A 26,080-nucleotide genomic window follows, 5' to 3' on the forward strand; every position below is an offset into this window, starting at 1 on the left:
TCTACTAAGTTAAGAAAGAATGACAAATAGTCTTTTCCCATTTCATCTTTTAAACACAAATGATAGTTTTCATGACGTTTTTGTATATGATTGTTTTTACACTCTTGATACAGAGGGATTTTGCAATATTTATATCTATCCTATTTCTTTATTATCAGAATGAGGGTGATATTTAAATTTGTTTTGAATTTATTATTGCCACCATTTTATTGCATCTTGTAGCACCTAATTTGAATTTCAATTTACAGAGCTTAATTTTTTCTTATTTAAGTATTTTTTTTTGTGTGTGTATATGTGACCAATGGCCAATAACAATTACTCAATGCTGTACGTTTTCATAAATAAGTGACTTAAAATCAGTAATAAATTGAACTATACTTACGAGCAAGACTAAAATTACAGGGCACATAAAGATGTAATCGTAACTGTCTCTGCTCTGCCAAGGACACCTATTTACAAAAAAAGAAGAAAAAAGGAAATGAAACTATTTTTGTTAAGAAAAATATATATGTATATACTATATGTAATATAAAAAACTGAGTAAGCTTCTTAAATTCTTCTGTTCAGTTTAACAAATTATTACATTTATAATTAGAAATAATAATTTTATTTTCTTAATGAATAAAATTTAGCGATTCATTGTAATCAATGACAAATGCTTTAAAGGAATTATGATTATGGTTTTAAAGGAAAATCATTTTACTTAGAATTTAATTATTTTACTTAGAATAAAATAATTTTTGAATAAGAAACTAAAATTTGCTGATGAAAGAAGTCAGTGTTTCTAGTTAATTACATAATACAATTCTAAAATTCTATAAATAAAGAATTCTAAAATATAAATTTCATTCTGATAATTAAATAGTTTATCTTCTTTACTATTATTATTTTACATTCTTTAGTAGACTATATTAGAAAGCTAATTAATAGTTCAATGGAGACAATATACCTTTTTAGAATTAAGCGGAAAGAACAGCACAGTGTACAGAATAAAACATTTAGTTGCATTCAAAGCTAAATTATGGCGTGAAGGGAGTGTGCAGCAATATAACTTGCTAAAAAATTAGCAATTTTGTCACAGAATTGTGACCAAAGGTACAAAGTACCACAGAAACTATGAAAACGTGAAAACTTTCTTAGCAGCATAATAATAAGGCTGAGGTGATATACTAATGCAGTAAAGAAATTTTCAAACTAAAGAAAGAAGTACAGAAAAACAGTTGTGTTACTGTTGTCTGTCATAATTTGCTTTAAATTTGGTAATGGAAGTTGATGAGCGATCGATAGGTGCATAAGGAGAATTTGCTTTGTACTAAAAACGTGTATAAGTCATAAAGGTTTAGTTAAATTACGTGTCCTTGTCACTAGGATCGTGGGGAAGAGTCTACGATTATTCGCTGGTCTTCTTACAACTGTAAAGGCAAAATCCGAGGAAGGGTTAGAAAACCCTTTTATTCTATTCAAAGAATAATAATATAGATGGCCCCTCTCGGGCTTCCAGTAAAGCCTCCCCTTGGGCTTTAATTTAAGATAGAAAATAAGAACCTAACTTAATTCTGAGTACCTAAAACTTATCCGAAGCTGTACAGAAATAACTAAGCAAGTTGGCCCGTAATTAAACCTCACCGACGAATACTAGCGGGCACATAAGACTACGGCCGCGCGTAGTAAGATAGTCAACCACGTTGTCCGAAGGCAGAACACGCTCTACTGAGAACTTCTGAGCTCTTCTACGGAAGTTACTGAACTTCCTATTAAATATTAGTTCTACCTCATTTACATAAAACGTAAGTGGAAAAAATAATTTAAAGGAAGATGTTTCAAAATTAAAAATAACTATTAGAAAATTAAAATAATCCCCACATCTATCAATACGTGCAGTATATATGAAAAAATAACACGTATGATATGCATAATTTTATTGAAATCAGTTTCAAGAAAGAATTAGTCAATTCAAAATCGATCAAAGAATCACAGTTTTATTTGAAAATGCTTTAATAAGATATTGCCAGTAAAAGTAAAATCAAAAATGAAAGGATAAAATTATTTCTTTATTATTTAGATTTCAGCACATATTACTGAAAACAAAGTAATCAATCAAAATTATTAGTCCAAAGCGATTTTGTCCCTGAGAGACTATTGTTTCCGTTTTGCGATTTTGCGTCAAATCACCCTGAATGTCCGTTTCACTTTTCAAACTGTCGCCATCAAATATTATCGCCCTGTATTATATTTGAAGTATTTAAATAATGAAGAATCTGCATAAATGTCTGTAGGTTTCTCATATTGTGATAAAACAACGGTACCTAGAGCCATTTAAGTTTGAATAAAGTAATCCTACTGCGAATATGGGTATCTGGAAGCCCACATTTTAAATTTGGAATTAGTTTTATTATCGTGTAGAAGCCAACGTATAAACTTCTGTCTGTATACTGGAGTAGCAGGAAACTACACAGGAGAAGGGTTCACGTACCCTTTATGAACTCTTTAAAATTTACAATGCGTCAAATCGCCGCTAACAAACTTCGCCTCTACTTGGGCGGTAACTGAAAGTCAGTTAATTGAAACTAAAAGTTGAAATATTAACACGTGAGCCTACAGACCTCAGCGAGATCCCGAACTTTAACCTCCTTCTAAACTAGTGGCAGCAAAGCAATGCAGTTAAGCCACTTGAACCAGCAATAAGCAAACGTACCTACGGCAGAGACGGCAGCTAGAGCCTAAATCTCTCTTTCTTCTACCGAAACTCGGCTTATAACTACTTCCTTCAAAATGGAAAATTTGCATTCGTTCACGAGCGCTACAACATTTAACTATTCTGGCACTGACAATTAGGGAAAAAGGCTTATAGGAAAGTTTCAAATAAAAATTTAAATTATTAGTTAAAATAAATATAAATCCCTACAATCGATTTCATATTTTGTAAACCTCTAACGAATTTTTGATTAACAAACTCAAGGATTTTAAAGCGAGTAACGGCAACGTTGTACAGAAAAAAACAACTGTGTATCGGAAATTCTAAAGATATGCTCAATTTAAAATTATTTTGCGATATTGCTATTGAACTGAATTTTATGGTTTAATGGTTTAAGTGCGAAGAACATGATATTTAATAAATAAAGGTTAACATGTTAAGAAACATCCTTTGCACGTAATTTAAATCTGAAACCTTTTTCCTTTAATATAAAATAATACCGGAAAAAAGTCTGAAAACAGTATTAATTGTATTTGAGAAAATGGTAAACAGAAAAGTGTTGCAATGATATTAATTTATAAACTAATTTCGTAATGACATTTTATCTTCCGTAAATAAATTTCTTTGGAAAAGCTTCTTCTAGCATAAAAATATGATCATGTATTTGCCATTGCCATTTTTATGATTTTGGGAAAGGTATATGGAATCGAGGAAATTCGACAAGCTGTATAAATACTCTAGTAGTTTAAAACACCTGAAAGCTTATTTTCTGCTTCCTACCCTTTAATATTATATAAAAAGAACAACCGAAATCAAAGTAATAAAAAAGGTGCTGATTTTATTAGGCAGCAACATGTTCCTACGTTTACTGAGATTGATGCAAGAAAGATAATTTTGCCATTTACTAAATCTGGTATGATTTTTAACGAGTGTTAATGATGAACTATATAAGCTAAATTATTAGTCAAAAGAGCAGGTTTTACTATTTTAATAAATTTTCTGATTATTTATAATAAATATCGACTTCCGCAGAAGAATGGTTTTCATTCAGTGTATTAATAATTTTGTTTTACCTGTTAGCTAATTAATCACTGACTTAAAGTTAACTTTTAAAATGCGTTATTTCACGTAATTTATCGATCAAATCGAATACATCTTATGCAGCTTTCCCTTGTAACACCATTTCGCTACATCTAGATAGAAAATTTCACACCTTTCTCAGAAAGTTAAAACTACTGCATGAAAAAATTGACCATTGTCTGTTTTATATTCACATAGAATAAAAATTTGATGTGTACAACACATGACTTCCTTGTACGGAATATTAAATTATACGCATTTTTTCTTGCATTTCATTTAAACTTATTCGATTGAATTAAATCTACTTCGTCGACAGAGCATAAACAACAATAGAATAAATGCATTCTTTAAAATTCACTCTTTTTGTGTACCATAGCGACACTCTGGCGCTAGGTTCACTTCACAGCATAATATTTCGTTCATATTATAACTCAGAATGCACAAAATTTATATTATTCAAAGAATTATCTAATCGTTGCCACATGTTCTATTCAAATACTGTAATAAAGCTAAAACGATGCATAAAAGAAATTAAGCAAACAAAACAAAAAAGAAACAGTTTTCACAGACGATTGAGTATTTCTCATTCAGTTAATTCAGTTCTCACTTCGCGACAATGCGAAAATACATAAAAACTCAAAATATATGTATTAAAAATTAGAAAGTAAATCTTAAACGCTTATTTCATCGAAAAAATTTCAGAAAGAATTAAGCATGATTTAATTTGCAATAATAAATGAAGGCGTTATCTTTGTTTTTGCGAAGCTAAGTTTCTCTAGATTGGCAACAAATCCACTAGTCTGCTGTTTCAAATGTAAACAAGAAATGGCCACCATCAAAACAATTATTAGGCCTAGCGGCACTTAAACAACTTTAAAATTGTTACTAATTCTAAAAATATTGCATACAGATTTACTAAAGGCATAAAAACCTTAACCGGAAGATAAGAACAACATAATTCTATCATTTTTAAAGCAAAAAATGTACAATTTGCAAACAGATAAGAGTAAAGAAACTGAGATCACTGAGCCGGGTAACAGAGTGGATATATCTATAAATATATTTATATATATTATGTGCGGCCGATTGCAACCAAAATACGAGGTGCATATCTACATGTTATAGTAGTCCTATATACAAAATTTCAACGTTCTGCTGAGGCTAGTCGTTTTTGAGTTATGCAAGATACTTACGTACGTACGTACGTACATAAGTTCGTAGAGATGCCACGAAAAGTTTTTTTCAGAATTCATTTTAAAGCAGTTTTATAATTTTTTGGAGGAAAAGAGTCTTTTATTCTGTCCTTATGCACAGATATCACGCGAAAACATCGTTAAATTGCATTCGATTGCGGTCAAAATTGATATTTTCGTTGAAATATGCTGCCTGAAACATTTCGCGATTACAATAATTCCCTTTTACTTTGTACAAGGAAGTAGTACATAAAAACTCAAAATATCGGTATTAAAAATTACGAATTAAATCTTAAACACTTATTTCCTCGAAAAAACTACAAAATAGGATTAAGCATGATTTTATTCGCAATAATAAATGAAAGCGTTATTTTTGTAGTTGCGAAGCTTAGTCTCATTAGATTGGTAAAAAATCTACTTTTTGTTGTTTCAAATGTAAACGAATATGTCCACCATGTTATTTAAAACTTAACCGCACTTAAACAGCTTTTAATTTGTTGATGATTGTACAAATATTGCTTCCAGGTTTACGAAAGGCATAAAATTCTTAACCGGAAGGTAAGAGCATTATAATTCAATCATTTTAAAGCAAAAAATGTACAATTTACAATCATATAAGAGTAAAGAAACTGGGATTACTCAGCCGGGTAACAGAGTGGAGTGAATATATATGCAAATATATTTATATGTGTTCTGTGCGGCCGATTGCAACCAAAATACGAGGTGCACATCTACATGTCATAGTAGTCCTATATACGAAATTTCAACGTTCTGAGGCTATTCGTTTTTGAGTAATGCGAGATACGTACGTACGTACATACATACGTTCGTACAGACGCCACGAAAAATTCTCTTCAGAATTAATTTTAAAGCAGTTTTATATTTTTTTGGAGGAAAAGAGTCTTTTATTCTGTCTGTACGTACAGATATCACGCGAAAACATCGTTAAATTCTATTCGATAGCGGTCAAAATGGATATTTTCGTTGAAATATAATCTGCCTGAAACTTTTTGGGATTACAATACTTCCTTTTTACTTCGTACCAAGGAAGTAAAAACAATCATCTGTTGTCTTAAGTCTTCCGAGAACAGTATGAACAGTATTTTGCTTTATTCTGTAATAAGTCTAGTGCTTCCAGTATATTGGCATGTATAAAGTTTCCACAGACAGAAACATTTCCCTTAATGAACGTAAAAAAGAAAAAAAAAAAGACATCAATAATTTTCCTGAGCGAATTGGCTAAGATTATCCATTTACAGAGTCTGGATTCATAATATTCCTAATTATAATACACAGCTTGATGTGCTTTTTAATTGTGACTTGAATAAAGTCGTTATCTCAATTATCTGAAAGCAACTTAATTGTTACCATTATATCATACTTGTTATTCTTTCACAATCATCGACCACCTTGCTCATAAGACGTTTCCTAGGTAAAGATTTTATAGACTTGGTAATGCTCTAGTCCTTCTAGCTGTTGTGTTCAGAAAAAAAATTCTCATTTTACAAATGGAGGATTTGGAAGATTACAGTATTATATAGAACTATAGCAAAATACAGCATTTATCATGAAACTCACTGAATTAAATGCTCAACGCGCTCTTTGAACAGAATGGCAGTTATCTACGATTTTATTACTTGATTTGTGTTGCATGAGAAGAGATTCCTCATTCTTGAAGTAAAGCAGATTCAATTATTTATCTGTAATCAATAAGGACAACTTTTCTTCCAGTTCATAATAACCCTAATTAAAAGCTACTTATTTAACGTTTCGACAATAAAAAGATTCGCTCTTAAATGCTATGGTTTTATTAGTCAAACGTTGGCAACAGTTTTATTTCATCCATAGTTGTTATCCCCTTCAAGAAAGTGTGGGCAAAAATTGTTTTTACTATTCTCTCTACACATTGTCGAATGTATCTTAAATTTTGACTTACCATATCGAAAACAAAATGCAGTTTTTCAGCTTTGCGTTTTTCGAGTCATCTTGTACTATTTGCAGAAAAGCTCTTAACATTTGGAAATGTCAACAGCTTTCTTGTGTAACACTGCATCATTTATTGGAATTACATGTTCTGGATCCTGTGATATTCAAACCATTTTAGACAACTGCTTCGACATTAGAGAAGGAACATTTTTACAAACATTTGTATCTCGGATGCAATATTCTTGCGGCATTTTTCAAAATGCTTTCATTCTCCAAAACGTTAGTCACTGCGTTGAAAAGAATGCCATATTTTTCGCATAAGGTTTTGATGATCCCAGTGAAGTCCTCATAATATTGTAAAATTTAAGAACGTTTAATTCTTCATTCGATATTTTAATACATATCTGCAAATGTGTGAAAGATAATTTAACTCTGAGTTATTCCTTTTATCAAACCGAAATGCACGCAATCTACTGAATGCGACAAATGCCGTACAACAAAGAGTAGAATAAAGTGGAGGAATTGCTTAAATCAAATCAAAATGTCTACAACTTCTTTCCTATATCAATGTTTTGAAAATTACATCTCGAATAGAAAATGAATTCAATTTAACATACAATTTATAATTAAAACATCTGGCAATATAATAATACACTAGAATACTAAACTGAATACTTTCCTTTTCAATTTAGCAATTTCCTCTTCTCGACCTTTCCTAAAATATACTACTTATAATTAGTCATTCTGCTTCATCTCTAAGTTAGTAATCGTCATAAGCTACTTATGTAACTCTGGTAATGGTAATGAAAAACGCGGCATCATAACTCCAAAACGTAAAATGTCCATATTATGTGTAATAATATTCCTTTCTTAATTATAAAGATGAATAAAATTGGAGATATTTTCATTAATGGAATACGAGTATATTAACTAACTGTAGCCGTAAGGCATTAATACATTCTGCTTCCGGCTTTTTGCGTTGTTTCGCCGCTTAGGAAAAATTTTTCAACCGTTTTTGAGAATCTGTGGCACTGCGTTGAATGTAGCAACAAAATGATGGCTACTTTTAATCTTATATTCATAAACCTGGTTTGCTCTTCAAAGAGAAAGATATGTTATGAAGAATATTTTTAGGTCGAATTTAATTGTAACTCGGAACAGTAATGAATAGAATAGTTACAATATTTAATAAGATGACTTCGAGAAAGCTGCAATGGACTAGTGATGTTCTTTGCCTTTTAATAACTTGGAGAGGCTTTAATGCATAGTTAGACAGATGGCGCTCGAAGACAGACGTAGCCATAAATTCCCCACATAATTTTATTCCTTGATAATTAATTCTTAGGATACATATTCCTTTTCATCGCACATCATCATTGTGGGTGCACCCCTCAGTTTTATACAGATTAGATTCTTAGAACAATGAAAAATAGGTAGCAGATGCTAAACTAAGACGGGAAGAGAGTTAGAAGCAAAAAAAGTGTGCATTATCCAGTATGGCGAATCACCAAGAGACATGTTTCAGTTCTCGAAATTTTGAGTTCAAGTTCTGAGTTAGATGCGTCAAAGTTTAGGTTCCGCAATGCAGAAAAGGCATCACTAGTTTTAGAATAGATGGGAGAATAAGTAGGTTATTGCTAGTATAAAAATATAATTTTGTATTACATGCTTTTTATCTTACATACATATTACATTTAGTTTGAACACAACTGAATCATTGTTACTAATATTAGGGTATAATTCAGTATAACATATAAGTATCTGTTATTATTGACAACTATGATCGTGATCGTGCCGTGAGTTTATACAAAAGGAATTATAAAGTGATTAGGTGTGAAGTGTTTCTAAGACGACCAACCTCGGCCAACAAGATAGTCACCTTATTGTGAGAACAGTGTGACTACATCGATTCTTGTATCGTTATCACGCGCGAGCACGTGCGTCGAAAGGTATAAATACGGGAAGGACTGGTTTGTCTCTCTCTCTTTTTCCTGTTTCCCCGCTTGCTGCCTGACGTCGAGCTTAGCGAGTGTGTGGGCCTTCGGGCCACACACACTCAGCAGTCGCCATTTGTTCCTGTCTAATTTTGCCGAGAAAGAAGCAGAATGAAGAAATCCAGTACTTAAAGTAGATGTTTGATTTGTGAATAATATAATATACGCGCAAGTGTGTGGAATTTGTGAATAAAATAAACGCGCAAGCAGAATATAAGTAACTGTTCGACTTCAAGATGTGCTTGATCAGCAATGTGTCACCATGTGCGATGTGTGTAAGAATCATATGAATGTAAAAGGAAAAAAGAAGAGCTTATAAGTGTGTAACCAGACAGCGCGATAATATGAAGATAGAATTGATCAAGTCTCAACCGCAAAATTATTCGATGGAACAGGATTGCGCGAATAGTCACGCGTCGGCACTCCACGAACATTCCATTTGAGTTATCGCATTGCGTGTATCTAAGTTATGATATTTGAGTATTTATATATATGTGTGATAAATGTGTCTTATTTAATCCAGAAAGTATGTGTATTGAAATAAATATGAGATTGGAAAAAGAAAATAATCGGCTCATGCATGCATCAGTGGGTAAGTCTTGTTAATCTATTTAGTAATGATTAAGCAATGTACTAAACACTAAATTTTAGTTTAAGTATTTACGCAAAATTAATTTGTACGTGATATTCTTAGTATCGACACTTTATACGATCACGGCCAGCAACACCACATTTATGGTGCCGTGACCAGGATCATATTAATAAAGGCACATTTATGGTGCCGTGACCAGGATTATAATAATAAAGGCACATTTATGGTGCCGTGACAAAAAAAAAAAAAAAAAAAGAGAAAAATCCTCAAAAAAGAAAACAAAACATATTATTTCTAAATATGCATTTTAAAATTTTATAATATTTCATTTTGGAATGATGGGTAAAATATATCCTGTTTGTACACATGAGAACATACAGAATACATCTACCTTTTGTAATAACTGTTTTTCTTTTAAAAATATGCTAACGCTAAGTACGACAGACGTGCTATTAAGACTATAGAGTTGCGATACTGTAGTACAGCAAATCATTAATTTAATTATTTAATCATGAATTACCTTACGTAAAATTATCTCCCAGTCGGGAGTCTCATTGGAAAGTGTTAGAATTAAGGATGACTGTTAAGTCAGGTCATCCACAATCCTAAGACTTTCTAACTACAGATTATTGGAGACGTTTAGTATTGATTTCATAACTGCGTTCACTAATATGCGATATTTTATTTTGTCTTGAATATTCAGTATCACCGTAGTCACAGTTGATTTTCTACAGAGCTAGAAATATATATCCCCAGAATTCCTCTATCAGAATTCACTGAACACATGTTTTGACAAGTGTGATTGATCACCTTATCTTTCCTATTCGATAAAAATAACCAATATTTTTTCGTTCTGTTTCGTCTGAGGATTGGAGAAAGAAGTATAGCACATAAGGTTCGAAATGTTTTGATTCGCCAGTTCTTTCTTTCTTTCGCATTGCCAACTTGAAAATGCGAATGTAGATAAAAGTAAAATAAAATGAATGATGTAATGGTTACCCACCAGATCCGTAAAAATAACATCTACTGCACTGCGAATGGAGCCTTCTGTATTCATTCAAACTGCATGTAATGCAAGGAAGTTTTGAAATAGAATTTGCCTCTGGGTATTATTTGGCTGGGTGTTTCGAGAGAAAAGGTTATGCTTCGGGATATTGTACGCTTCAAGGGAGGGAAAGAATTTCGGGCGTTTTTTAGAAATTTCCAGTAACAGACTTCTACATTCATATATTTCTTGGAGGCATGTAAAACTGAGATTCTTGTGACATACAGGAAAGAAATACAAACTGAGTTTACTATTTTGAGTCTACGCAGGAACTTCAACAAATTTGCAGTTTTATAGTTATAATAAAATCCTGGAAAAGTATCTAAAAAACTGAATCATCTCTGCATAAAAGGAAATGTCTCAAAATAACGATTCTTGAAGACATGATGTACATTTTGTTGGAATCGTAACCCTTAAATATCTTGAGATACTTATGATATATTTCATGAATTAAATAAATAAGAAATCAGAATTTAGTTCGAACCGCCCCCCCACGTGGAGCACTATTTATTAACAGAAAAGGTTTTACCGCTTTTTATAAACTAGCCTGATTGTGAGTTACTTCTGTTCTTGCAACCATGCATTGTGTGGCGAAACGTCATTGCGTCGGCGTGTTCTATCAACCTTTAACATTTGTTGCATTATTTTAGAAACATCCTGTTCTATGCATTTTTAATGAAAAGTAAGTGTTTTTTTTAATTTTTATGGATTTTTCAGCTACGAATAAAGTTTTACGTATTGCATGAATCTTGCAGTTCAAAATTCAGAACAGCTGTTAGATTGTCGATAATTTTTTTGTTTCAGTTATGAGGTATTTCTCCCGCCTTCGTGGTGTAGTGGTCAGGACGCTCGACGCGTATTCGAGAGATCTGTGGTTCGAGTCCCGGCGAAGGCATTTCTCATTTTTAACATCTCCTGTTTTAAAAAATACCTAATGTCTCTGCACAGTAATTAGAGATGATTAGACGATTCTACGGAACCTAAGCTTAAAGCAACATCATGGCGAAGTGAAATATTTTTAATAACAATTTATAATATTTATTTAGTAATTATCACAATTTTTAAGTGTATTAAATACATTCCTTTTGCAAAATAAATTGATCATGTCAGAAACGTATAAAATTCTGAATGGATATTAAGCAGAGAATTAAATTTTGATGTTAATATTAACACATATGCCGAAGTATTTAACAGTAGAAGTATACTGACTATACCAAATGAATATGAAGCCCTATAATACTGGAATAATTTTAATCAGTAAAACTGAAAGATTTAATAGAAATAAAAATTCCTCAGATTTGATCACTTTCTTATTAATTACAATCGAATGAAGACCTCAAGAAAAGTATTCTATCCCTAATTTACTGAAGTAAATTTGAATTACGTGCTTTTGGAAGGCCGTTATGTTGAAAACAGAATTATTGTTAAGAATTACTATTTCAAGGGCTTAGGATTGCTGATATCGTCAAAACTGCCGAGGTTAGTAATTTGATCTGTTTGGAATCTCGACTAAGAGGCTGGCTGCATAGATGGTATTGCGTTTTTCGAAATAAAGGCTAGCTCTGATAAAGTAACACAATAAAGAACATATACCCAAAGTTAATTCGGTAGCTCCTAAAATGAAAAGATGGAATGACTCGTAACAAAACACAATTTAATTACATGAAAACCTACATTAAACATGCAAACATTTTTCTGACTACACCTGGTTACTAAGGCAATTACATCCCGTTGCTACATTCTAAAAATTTCAAATGTAACAGTTCATCACGTGACGTCAGCCATTAACATGTGCAGTCGGCGAATGAAATGATGCCATTCGCAAAAGATGGTTTCTCTATTTTTCTATGAGTAGCTTAAATAGGAGCCAAGTTCCCTTAAGAGATCCACCCCAAGGGCATCCCTAGTCTTAGTCATATGCTTTGCCACAGCTAGATAAGCAAACTAGCATCGTCTTAGAGCAGCAGCTGTATTACATCTAGTGCCTTTGAAGACAGCTCAGGTATTTCCACTTCAGTAACTATGCACATTACGAAGCTACTGGTATTTGGATAATAATATTTTACAATAGATTAAATTATCATTTTTAAACAAATATAAAATAGAAGCGTAGACATTTTCACTAAAATCCACTTTTACTTAGATTGAATCAATTGCTGCTAAAACAGAAAACATCATGTAGGATTGAATAAAAGTGTTATTAACATTCAGGTTTCTTCAAGAAATGGGATATAAAGTAACTGAAACTTCCAAATTTATGAACGGGGTTTACATGAAGGCATAAGTTTAGCGATTATACTTTTAATTATATGAAACGAAGAGAAAGTTATAATTGATAAACTTACGTCTGATATTTTGCCACTAAAATTTTCAAAACATATTGAAAACTTCTTAGTCCCAAATCATTTGTTTTTTTAATATCTTGTATCTTATCCTAAGATTTTAACAGTTATCTTTAGTTAAACTACTTTCCTATCCCTCCTAGTTTCAGATTAAAATTTCCTACCAGAATGTGTTTTTAGAATCGCGGTTAATGTAAATAAGTAGGGGCGATATTTAAGTCGAAGTTCCACTAACTTCCTTAGAGAGTCAGAGATTCTGAGTACGCGAGTTTGCCTTGTGGCTACGCTCTCTCTAAGCTATTACTACGCTCGGCCGTATTTCAGGCCCTTGATGCTTCGCCAGTTTAGTTGATATTTAGAGGCCAACTACTTAGAATTTTGATAGCTTCAGCTATATTTTTTTAGTTAAGCATTAGTTAAGTTGTATTTATCAGGACTCTTGAGTTCAATCCCAAGTGGAGGCTTTTCTGTACGCTCTGAGAAAGGAGCCGACTGTTAAATTCTTATTTTAGGAAATAAAAGTTAATTAACCCTTCTTGACTTTACATCTCTGTTCCTAAACTAAAGCGATTATTCGCTTACCAGTTCACGAGGTTCCTACACACTTAGCTGTTAGAGAAAAGGTTGGAATCCCACAGCCTTAAAGAAAGCAAAAGTAGATGTAAGTTCGTAATCTTTTCAAATCGTATAAAAAGGAAAAAAAAACTTGCATGATGTAGAAAATAAATTTGTTACACGACGATGCACATTAATTTTAATATTAGTATATATTTGTTTACAATTGTGCTCTTATGTGTTTTTAATTTGTTGTATATTTGCTATTCTCATTTTTATTTATTTATTAACTTTTGAATAGCACATTTTGTATACTAATTTTACGTTAATTATGCATTTTATTTAATTTTCGATTTGCAGTTATTTGCTGTGTTTGTATGCGTTTATTTGGCATACTATATCGTAGAGTTTTAAATTCCGAATTAAGTGACGCTAGAATTGCAAGGATGGCTCAATAGAACAAAATACGTGCGCGATCCTTCTCTGGGCTTTAACGAATATTTAATCATCAAGTTAGTGAAGCCTGGAAATTTCTTGCCAACTTAGCCACCTTAAGCAAGTTTTTAGAAAACGCATTTTTTAAGATCTAGGAGCCATTTTTCAAGAAGCTTCAGCTTCATGTCTTCAAGAAATCTATAAACAAAAGGCTGTAAGAAATCGTGAAACGGTTCCATCTAGTACTTCGATCAATTGCATATTGTTTAGCTTTCTTTTCGGTGAATATTGTTTTAGATTTTGTTCTGCGAGGGAATTGTGACGTTCCTCATACGTTAAGGAGAATGTCACCTTATTTTTGTTTCTATTCTTGGCTTATTTATAGATATTTATCTTGCCAGGAAGACTATTAGTTTCTTCAATAAAAATTCAATTTTTATGCTTAAGTGGCTTTGTTTTTTAAGGAGATCTCTAAGACTAATATTGCTGCACGAAAACAGTATTGTGAAAGAGACGTAATTCTCTCACTATCCATATTTAGTCTACAGAAATGAAAAATTTAATGAAACATCGTAAAATATAGTAAATCACCAACGTAGGTAGTAAGCGCATTTGAGAAAAATCTTTTACATACTATTTGAAAATAATTATGCTTAAACTGACAAGATCAAATAAAATTATTTTCGTAATTCGCTTAGGGTAGGGTAGTTGCACTGACGCTGAATAAAAATTTAAGGTAAAATATATATTTGGAAACAATAAGACTTAACGATAAAGAAAACCGCATTGATGATTTGCATGGAGACGAATGGCAACATCTTAACAGGAAGGATTCAGATGATTTTAGTTCGCATTTTTTTTTACTAGAGACTGAATATATCGCGTATATAATCTAATATGAAGTATTATTCGAAATTTTGATTGAGGAATAGTCAATGTTTGCTGCTGCATTCTAAACAGCAACAAGTGTGAGTCCATCCAACACGAGATTTTGTATGAAATTAATTACATGTGTTACCCAAATGGTATGCACCTCACCTGAAAATGATTGGAAAAAGTACAGTATATGAAAATAGTTTCTATTCCTTTTTTAGGGATCTGGAAAGACGGACTTCAGCCGTTAAGTTGCAGATAACTACATAAACAAAGAAATAGAACAAAAACAAAATAAAGCCTTCGGATGTTGTTCTTCTTGAACTTGCTAAAATCTTGTTAAAATCTGACGTTTGAACAGAACTGCTAGACCGAATTACGGCAAAATTAAAGGCAACATAAAGATTTTAGTATTTTCTTGTTCATTATTTTATCTCCGATAATTTATATATCGTTATATTTTTAAAAGTTATCATCGAAACTCAAATTTTTGTACATAAAATTATCATTATTTTCAGAGTCTTACCTTCCGTACTAGAAGTGCCTTTTGTGCTAAAAGTCTGTGTTCTACCTTCTATGGAAGCATAAACTAAATTGAGACTTTGGCTGAACATAAACGACTTATCGCTATGTCCAGTAAACAGATTAGAACTCAGTAATTTAGCAGCATGCACTTCATGTGCTTACAAAACGAACCAGCATTTGTGATGTAACTCAAAAGTAATGAATTCAAACCAAAACAAAGTTAAGTTAGCCAAAAATTACACAGAATTAATATTTTGCACTTTGGCTCAAACCTATGTCAGCGTGTCAAGCCTAATGGCAAGAATACCGCAACCCGGAGTCAGACTTCAGTCAAAACTATCAGCTAGTAACGTGGCCTTCAGCAGACGGGACACGCTGTGATTCCTAATCTAAACCTTTTTTCAAGTATTTTCTCTTTCTATCTCATTTGAACAACCGCAAACTTAAATCTGCAATCTGGCAGGAAAACGGAAAGCGAGAATGACAGAAAAGGTATTGAATACAAAATAACTGATTAGAATAAAAAAATAAATCCTTACATATTTATTTTATTGATTAATTAATTATTTAATTATTATTATTATTTATTTATATATATTTATTATTATTATTAATTTATTATTGGGGCAATTTGCCCAACAGGGCTATTAATTTCGTTTTGGAATTTTGCGTTAATTCATTATACGAGGCGAATCACTTTTTAAATTGTTGCCACCAGATATTAGAGTATTATACTTAAAGAAATTAAATAATTTAGTATTATACTTAAAGAAATTAAATAATGAAGAATCTGCATAAATGTATGTATGTTTCTCGCATTATGATAAAACAACGGTATCTTGATTCATCAAATTTTGAACAACTTACGTCTCCACCCGAGTATAGGCATCTGAAAGCTCAAATTTGCAATCTGTTTTATTAACTATTTCATATTTTGTAAAGCACTTATGAGTTTTTGATTAAGAATCTCAACGATTTCAAAGCGAGCAATGGCAACACTAAACGGAATTTTTTTTTTTTTACCTCCAGCGCTCGAATTGTCTTTAAAATGTTTTGTGATATTACTGTTGAATTGAATTTTATGCTTTAAGTGCGAAGAACATGAGATTAAATAAACAAAGGTAACACACAAAACGTGAAAAAACGCCCCTTTGGGTGTAATATAATATCTGAAAGTTTTCAGATTTTTTAAACTGTTCATTTTTATATTTAATATTTATTATTATTTTATACAGTTTGCACTTTAATTGTTAGATTAGTTGTCATTTGAGTTAATCTACGTTATTGATTCTTTTGCTCTTGAACCTTGCCTGACTTTTCGCTAGAAGATTGAAATTAATTTCTGTAAAAAATGGGTAGAAACGCTTAAGCGATTAGCATTACATTATATTGACTTCTTCTACTAATCGTAAATTCTACCAAACAACTCAATGGACTAAAACTCCATGGAGTAAAACTTAGAAGGAAAACGGTCTGAGTGCCAATTCCAGAGAAGGGAAATTTGACTCGCTCTGTTACGTGTTAAGAGCTTAAATTCTATTAACATAAATAGAGATCCCTAAGGTAAAAGCAAACCTTTCGTTATGAAGAACTTTATATAAATTAATTTCGATTAATTGCGGATGCTAAAAGTTATGAATATAGGAATCACAGCTATGTAATTAACAAATTCAGCCAAATTTTCTTTCCGTAAATCGTATAAAATAATTTCTGTTAGATACCGTTTTTTTCTTTGTAAATTTTATTTCTGTTAGATTCTGTAATTGCAAATTATATGTCACCATAAAATTGCTTTTAACTGCGTGAGGAATCTATGACTACGCTAACTGATTACCGATAATGTTTTCACTTAAATCTCTTTAGACTGATACATTCATTTAATTTAGTTTATTACTCTTAATAGAGTATTTATAGCGAATAGCGAACAAAACCTTGCCGTAAATAAAGTAAATTTGGCTGTGAATGCAAGAAAGAAATCTAGGTAAGGCAGCGAGATAATGATAACAAGAAAGCAAAATTGTATTATAAAATGCAAACACTTTCTTATTTTAAATCTTTTATGATTACTACTAGATTGTAAATATTTTACTACAATCATATTACAATTCAATGAAACACCGAGAATGAAGAGATATAACTCATTTAAAGAATGGACATATTTTTATCTTTACATTGTCTCTTTTGATTACTTTAGATTTACTGGATAAAGTACATATCCCAAATAATGCTCTCAGAATTTCAAAAAAAATCATAAGAGAAAAGAATTTTGAGTGATGAGTATCTCGTTTAAAGAGCATTTTTTGAAAACTTTTAGCACGAAGACAAGGAAACTCCATTTCCGCTCGAAAAATATTGAGAAGAGGAGTTTTAAAAGAGGAAGAAACAAATAAAGAGAAGCCCGAATAAATAAGGAGAAAGATCAACAGTTTTTTTGTGAGCTTATAAGAATTTTCTTAGATGAAATGTCATAACGTCAGGAAAAAGATATGAAAGAAAAGAGAAATTGTAAAACTTTAGAAAGTGTTTAAATTGCTTTTTGTAGTATTATATTATCCGTTCCCGTTAATATGCATTTAATTAATTTCAGATATAAGCTATCATTTATATGTTTCAATCCAGTTCTTTTGAAAATTTTTATGTCAACCATTTTTGGTTATAGACAATGTTTATTCAACGGGAATGGGTACAAAGTTAGAGTCATCACTAAACAGTCAGTCAAGAATGTTTCGTAAATTGAAAACTTTTCAATCTAATTTCAGTCCTAAATGAAATGAACAAACAAGCTATTTAGGAATTTGTAATAAATACAGAAACTATAATATAGCGTTTAGAGTTTATTTAAATTAGAGTGTGCGCCAGTTAACACTGCTTAGTTTCAAAGCAGAATAACACATTTATTTTACGCAGCAATAAATGCAATTGAAAACAGTTACACAAATCAGCGTCTTACATTTTCAGCAAGTTTCAAGTGTGATGTCAACTTTTTCTCTAACTTCCCTTTATTTATTCCAGTAACAATGCGTTACTTTGTTTTTATGCGTATTTTAGAAATACGGTTATTGGCCATGTTCACAACTCCGTTTAGTGCCAATGTTGCCAATTTATCATTATGCGTGTTTGTGGTTATCTATACAGGATTATCCATATATGTATGAATTGCATAGCATCATGTTTTCCTGTGTTTCTCCTCTTCCTTTTTTATGGATATGCGCTCTCAGCTACTTCGCTCTGTAAATAACCTAGAATATTCTCACAAATACCCCAACAGTCTCTTTTACATTTTATATTTATATTACTTCATTAATTAATTTATTTTCCTGTTTTCTTAGTCCTGTCGCTTTTGTTTCCAACAGGAATAGCTATTCGATCCCAGCATTAGACTTTCATGATTCACTAAAATACATGTATCTTCATTCTGTGCACAGAGCAAAATTAAATTAAAATTTCTCACGTAGTAGTACTAAACAATGCATGCCCATGTTTTCTGTTCCTGACACTTGGTCGTGTAACCGGTTCAAAGGCTTATTCAACCGGTGTATCTTCGTATTGATGTTAAAGGCCGATCCAGAACGTCATGCAAACCCATTTGTAAAATATAATTTTGATAATGAGTTGTTGGCCAAGATGAGTTTTTGGCTAATCCGCTCTAGTAGATGGATGCCCCATTATTGGCATATAAATAAAAGTAGCCTGGATTTACAAACAGGTATTTCTTCTTTTATGCAACATCTTGGGCATAAACTTGGCATAAATCTTGGCATGCAACATCTTCAGTGGCAGTCAAGGTATTGGTGTCATCTCCTACGCCTTGATTCAACGTATAGTGTTCTACTCAACGTATAGTGTCCTACTCAATTCAACGTATAGTGTCCTACTCACGTTCTTCAGACGAACAGCACTTTTAGGACTACTAATATCAGGTAGAGTGATCAGCTTTCAGATAGCTCCATAACATGTCTGCTACAGAAGAACTGAATGATGGCCAATGTATGTCACCAAAGAGAGAGAGAAATCCATCTCCCGGAGAATGGAGAATGCAGTAGATCTTTTGTAATGACTGTGGGATTTCAAACTAAGCAAAACCTTTAGTTTTGTGAAAACAGAGTAGTCGTTTTAATAAGAAGTTAAAGAGCTCTGTATAATTGAGATTTTCTTCTGTGTACTTGTTATGTCTCGCATATTTTGCAGACGGAAACAGCCAATGCGGCTATTGGGAGAACAACCTGCTCTCGGAATGAAGAACCGATCGACACATTGGCTTCTTGAGTCTTGAGTGCACTTTTGGCGTGGAGATTCAATTTGTAATCTCTACACAGCAGACCTCGTTTCAGTCACAAGATCATAAATACCTCAGTGATGCAATTAGCCGTTTGAGATGGCACCACCAGACGACGACAACAAATAAAAGAAAGCCAGGTCCGATACACATTATAATTCTTTAATTGCAAAGAACAGCGCTTGTTTTTTTATTTTTCTTAAAAACTTAAATTCAGAACAAATAAAACTCTAACATCAGTTCCTACTTCAAAAAAGTTTCTTATTTTTTAACTGTGGAGACCATCAAAATTTTCAGAGCGGAGACGTAAAAAATTAATTATGTTCTCTTCGAGATTCAAACAGTAGATTTTCTATTAGTTAACGGAATGCGCTAAACTTTAGGCACAAGAGAATTATGCACGGGGTAATGCGATAATTTCTGCAAAATTATACTTTGCATTATATTGTACTTTTCAAATTTCTTGGGAAATGATGGAAAAATAATTGTTTTTATAAAGCATGTAAACAGCTTCCTTAATATTTCAGCTTTATCTTTTGAAAACATATTTTTTACTCTTTACATCTTTCAAATCATATTTTTACAATCCAAATTTACCCACAAATGTAATAAATTAAAAGATACTACCATTGACAAAAACATTCCTTTCACCGGCCATTAATTCAGCTGTCAAAATCATAAGAATTCCTTTGGTTAAAAAATCGTAATATTACAGCAGCTTTTTACCTCACAGCTTCTTTTATCTTTGAAGAAAAAGGAAAAGTTTTCTTATTGGAAAGGTTTTTATGCAAAGCTTTAATACGTGAATTAAATACTATTCGGGTTTCCCTTTTTAAAAATAAGCTTTAGATTTAAACTTTCGCGAAATTTACAGCTTTTCTTAACAGTGCTTTTTATCAATTTACTCCAACATTTCGCAATCATTTTTCTCAATTAATATTTTTTTTTTGCTTTTATAGTCACCGAGATAGCTTCTTTCTCTCTTTTGATTAAGTTCTTTACATCTTCAAGCTCAAAACTAGCTAGAAATTTAAAAACTACAGCTGCTTTGCATAGATTAACACAGAGAAGTTGCCCAAACAAAAAACATCTGTTTTTCAGTTATACCCTAAATTTGGTCAAACGTTTAGAGGTAATTTAATTTGGATAGAAAATATAAATTTAAAAGGGATCTATGTCAGCAAATATGCTTCGAATATTTCGTCGAATTTTATATTCAATGCTATGGGCCTTCTTGGCGTCATTTATCTACTTTACTTTAATCCTTACATCACTGACATTTCATTCGTTACTATTAACCAGCAGAAGCAATATTTTCAGCATCTTGGTATTCGAAATCTTCACTAGAGATTTTTTTTAAACCTTTACAACACCGTTTTTTTTTTAAAAAAGTATATATTCTGAAAAGAAATAAAAATTCATTACGATTTTGATGAAGAGATATATGGTTTGCTATTTCATTTGCATTTAACACTTTGCACTTAAATCAAGTTTCCTGATTCACTTTAAATATTAAAATCATTATTGTCACATACAGTAAAATCTAATTTTGTTAATTTTGCTATTAATATTAAGCTGTGATAGGCAACATATCGACTTTATTGGATTTAATTTAATAAACACACAAATAGTTGTCTAATAATTAAAATAATTATTGATAATTAAGAATTAGCAGTTACATAGTCTAAGCAACTGCAAAACATAACCTGCCAATTACGAGTCAAACACATATGTATAGACCTGATAACAAATCTTATGAATAGGTAGATAGTTCATTCAGATCTCTACTTTCGAAAAATAAATAATTCTCATAAATTCTAAGTTAGAAGCCATTAAATTAAGTTTTAATCATAAAAACTGTTAGCACGTCTCCTATAGAAACATGCATATGCTTAAAGGTTTCCCTTGAAAGCATAGCTGTGAACAGATTCATGGTAGTTACTCGGGAACTCATATAAGGTTTGCTATAAATGCTATTTTTTAAAGCTAAATTAATTTTCGTATTTCTAGAAAAATCAAGCAGTTATGAAATACATATTAAAAATTTAACTATATGGTTAATAAACTATAATGGTTAATAAAACTCAGAACTAATGTTTATGGTAAATAATTACATATATGTTAAATGATGGATAAAAAGCGGCAACTGAAGCTCTGACCATTTTAAAAATCAAAGTTTTTTTCTTTAAGTTTCTTTCTTTTTTTCTTGTTCTCTACATTTGATATCGCAGATGTTATGTAAACACTTTTTATACGGTTCTTAAAACTGCTTACACGTAAAGTGGAAAATCGCTTGTCTGTTCAAATTGAGCTTTTGCAGGGTCAATAGCAATTTGTCCGTATTGAGCTTTTACGATCGCCCAGCATAAAACCACAACGGCTGGAAGACCTGAAATATATAAAATCACTATAAGTAATTTATGGTAGCTTTAAACATAGTAAATATTTAGAAAACATATAAATACATTTCTAATAATACGTGTATTTAATAAAACAGAAAGACATTTTTCTGTTTTCAAGAATACAAATAAAAATTCAGGAAAAATGAAATACGAAAAAACATGCGAAAAATTACAAACTGAAAATATATTGTCGCAAAAGATTTATTACACGAGGAAATATATGCTAATTATAAATGAGAAAAATTGATATTTCATGTAAAATGTTCAAGTTCTATGCAAATTCAAGTATTCAACATAAAATCTTACAGCGAAACATTTCAGTGCAGAGGAAATTTCACCCAGAATTCATATTGTTCACCGCACTGATTTTTCATTAATTATTTAATTATTATCCTACACTAACATGTATACATAGATAAGGAAGGTAATGTTTTTTATCCAAAACTGGATAGCGAGTTTCTGTGAATAAATAGGAATTACCTATTCCCTGCAACACATTTTCAAATGTGTTATAGTCGCGCAACACATTTTTACTACATTTACAATGATATCTGTCAGTGTGTATATGTGTGACGACATTTTCGGCCACGAAAACTCGCGTACTAGACTTTCAAAAGTTTCTAATTTCCGTCTTTAAACTTTCTACAATCATATACCGACTTATTAGATTTTGGTTAAAACTGGAATAACGGAAGTAGTAATTTACTTGAAGCCCATATTATAATATAATTCAAAAATTTTCATTTCAAGACTAAATGAAAGCGTGGAAATAACATTATGTTAAAATCTGGTTAAAACTGATAAACCTGTGTGATAATTTGCTTGAAAATCTGAACAGGATTTTATGAAAAAATATATTATGATATAATCCAAAACTTCTCGGTTTGGTTTGGTTTATTTAATTATGGCAAAGCATACTAGGGCTATTTGCCTAAGGGTAGGGATGCCTTCGTGGAGGACTTCATAAGGTAAACTGGCTCGTATACACGTTATACACGGGAAAAACCACGAAAACGCCCATGCAGCCAGCCCGTTCGCGGGATTCGAACCTCGGATCGCACTACCAGTGTTCAGCGACTTTACCGCTCGGCCGCTGGTAGGACCCAAAACTTCTCGAATTTAGTATTTATAACTCGTATGTGCGTAGAAGATGCTTACACATAAATAAATTAAGTAAATTATGGTCTTCGCTTTAAAGCATTTATTTTAAATATAAAATAAATACTAAATATTCTAAATTAAAAACGAATTAAATTAAACGTTATTCAATTGCCGAATGAAATATAACTTTTAATAAAAAGAATGAGAAAACATTTCATTATGCTAATATAAATTTTAAAAAAATCAGGTTTTTAAACATGGACAGTTATCTGCTCAGGGCCCCATAATGGATAAGTTTGTAATCATGTAATGGGCTCAGCGATCAGTATAGGTTTATCGAAGCACAACACCTGTGCTTAAATAAATGTTCATGGCCCAAAATGAAAGAATTTTCAGGAATTGAACGGTGGGTTCATAAAGTACATGATAATCAGAGCATTTAAAAAATTACTCAATAGCTGTCAATTTTAATCAGTTAAATTAGTATATTTTGTAATCTTTTAACCAAATGAATTTTATCTAATCTAAATATATCTTTTTATTGCGGAGTTTCATTAGATTATGTGTGGAGTAATTATGAGGAGAACTTAATTTTCTGACAGAATTTGTTTTATTCTTTCTAGCTGAAAATTATTCTAATATTTTGCAGCTAAAGTCGTTTTGTTTTAAAAGTCATTTGAATATTTTTCAAATTCGAGATGTTTTTCTTACTTTCTATTTAAGAAGATATAATTATCTATTAGGAATAGCACAAATTAAAATGGCATCATAAACGTACAAAAAATAGAGTAAATCAGGTTATTAGCTCACGTAAATTCAGAACAAAATCATAACAGTTTTTAGAAGTTTAAAATATCTTGAAACAAGTAACCAAAAATCTGAAAGTTCATTTAAGTGTTCTAAAGATGCATTATAATACATTTCTGGTGCCAAAATGTCCGAGAATAAGACATTTTTACTTAATGGTGGACACAGGATGATGAAGTGTTTGCAGTGACGATTTTTTCCCATAGCCTTCTTACCAGAAGTAAAAGGTGAATAATGAATAAAGAGAAGCAGAAACGGAAAAAACAGAATATCACCGCCATTATGATAAACGTTACATTATCGATTTTCGTCTGGCTTGACGGTTCTGTGACGCCTCAGGGAGGGAAGAAGTGTCAGTGGAGGGAATTAATGCTTTTTTTTTATCTCCATATTTCCTCGTGTTTCTACATCTTGCTTCATCGGTGTTTGCTGTTGCAAGTTAATTAACCGGAACTACTATGAAAAAGAAGTAAGGTCTAAGTTTTATTTTTCATTTGGGTTCTAAAATATTTTGCTGAAACCAGAAGTTTAGATGTCTTTGCAAGCCAAGTGTTTGCTTTCAAGCACATTTTATTTAATGATTTTTATTCAGATACATAATAAATAACGTTGAAGGAAGTCGTCTATGAAATCAGTTTTGAAGCTTCTTGTTCGATATAAGAGGAAAAAATAATTCCACGACGGTGTATCTAATTTATTTGAAAATGCTCCTTACCTTAGGATTGAAAACCACATACAGGTCTAAGCAGTAAATGAACGAATCAAGTTATATTTATGGCAAAAAAATTTCAATAGATTATGCGAAGACAAATGAACCTTTACAATAACAATTTATAATTTTAAAGAAAAATTCTTGATGTATGGTTTAATGCAAATTGTTGTAAATAAGGAAGTTTACAAATACAAAATTGCGTTGTGAAAAAAGAATGGAATTTAAGTTACTGAAAGTGTAAATTATCTTACTGAAAACATTTTTTCGCCCACATAGTTTAATTTAGAGGGAAAATTGGTAGTGATGCATTCTAAGCTACGTATAATATTTTTAAGCACATAAGTACAGTAACTCAAGAGAAAGAATTTACTTCAGACGAATGATTTGAACAATTTCCGAATTCAGTAATTCGCCTCAGTAATTTCTTGAAATATTTTTAAACATATTTTTTGTGCTCATTCGTTTAGAAAACCTATAAAGAAATGGAAATAACAATGAATTTATGCGTACATTTTACTGGTTTTTGGCAAACATTTTAAATGTTTTTCTAGTCAAAGATATATGATCACAGATTTCTTGTCATATATGCAAGTACAAAACGCATATTAATGACAAGAGAGCAAAATCAAAACCAAAAGTTATCAATATATGTTTCAGAAAATATCTGGTTTTTAAGAGTTCATTCAATTCTAAATTTTCTACTTCTAAATATAATTTAAAACTCCTTTATTTTACTTTTATATCTAGTTACCTGGTAACAAGAAGATAATCAGAAGTGCCCTGTTGCCATGATATAAATGAACATTAAACTATTAAAACTTGCAAGTTGATTTATAAACTGGTTCTTATGAAATAACAGTTTAATTAAATTAAAAGCAAAGTAAAAATATTATTATTTTAAGCTCAAAGTAATGGGAAGATTATTCATTTTTAACTTTTGTATTTGTGTATAAAATAATAAAAAATAAAAATATGAGTAAAAAAGATGCGGGTTATGTTAAAACTAAATACTCTATAAGATCATGCTTTATTTTCGTTCAAAAAGTTTTCCTGTTTTCTAGTTTAGAAATCAAATACTGCATGCATGAAATATGCCAATGTCTGAACATCAATATCATGAAATACATCTGAATGCATACATACGTTTTTTAAGTGCAATTGCGTGATTTCTTGTTGGATGTTAGCATGTACACGTTAAATTAAAAGTTTGTATTTCATTTAAAAAATACTAATTTATAATTTAAACAAATAAAATGGATTTTTGCTTTGTTAATCAAAAGATTGTATAATTTCGATCGTGCGAAATATTAAAATTTTTTTATGATATTGAAGTGTGTGTGTGTGTGTGATTATGACAAAGCCTCGAGGGCTATCTGCCTAAGGGGAAGGATGCCTTCGTGGAGGACTTTCGAAGGGAACTGGCTCGTATACACGTTACACATGGGAAAAACCACGAAAACGCCCATGCAGCCAACCCGTTCGCGGGATTCGAACCTCGGACCGAACTACCAGTGTTCAGCGACTTTA

The 26,080-nt window shown here is 31.4% G+C and overlaps 1 protein-coding gene across 3 annotated transcripts in view; it reads right to left on the reverse strand.

The window, feature by feature from the left end:
• Nucleotides 1-26,080, reverse strand: part of LOC118195921 (diuretic hormone receptor-like) — a 693,583-nt gene that overhangs the window by 64,207 nt on the left and 603,296 nt on the right. For all 3 annotated transcript variants that reach the window (XM_085817027.1, XM_085817020.1, XM_085817021.1), the window contains 2 exons: nt 21,806-21,920; nt 383-449 (listed from right to left, as the gene is read on the reverse strand). In XM_085817027.1, the coding sequence (XP_085673153.1) occupies nt 383-449; nt 21,806-21,920 (182 nt within the window). The remainder of the gene's footprint in view (nt 1-382; nt 450-21,805; nt 21,921-26,080) is intronic.

Source organism: Stegodyphus dumicola, chromosome 1 (assembly GCF_044657685.1).
Source record: "Stegodyphus dumicola isolate Sdum_Otavi_A_Nest chromosome 1, ASM4465768v1".
Classification (NCBI taxonomy): Eukaryota; Metazoa; Arthropoda; class Arachnida; order Araneae; family Eresidae; genus Stegodyphus; species Stegodyphus dumicola.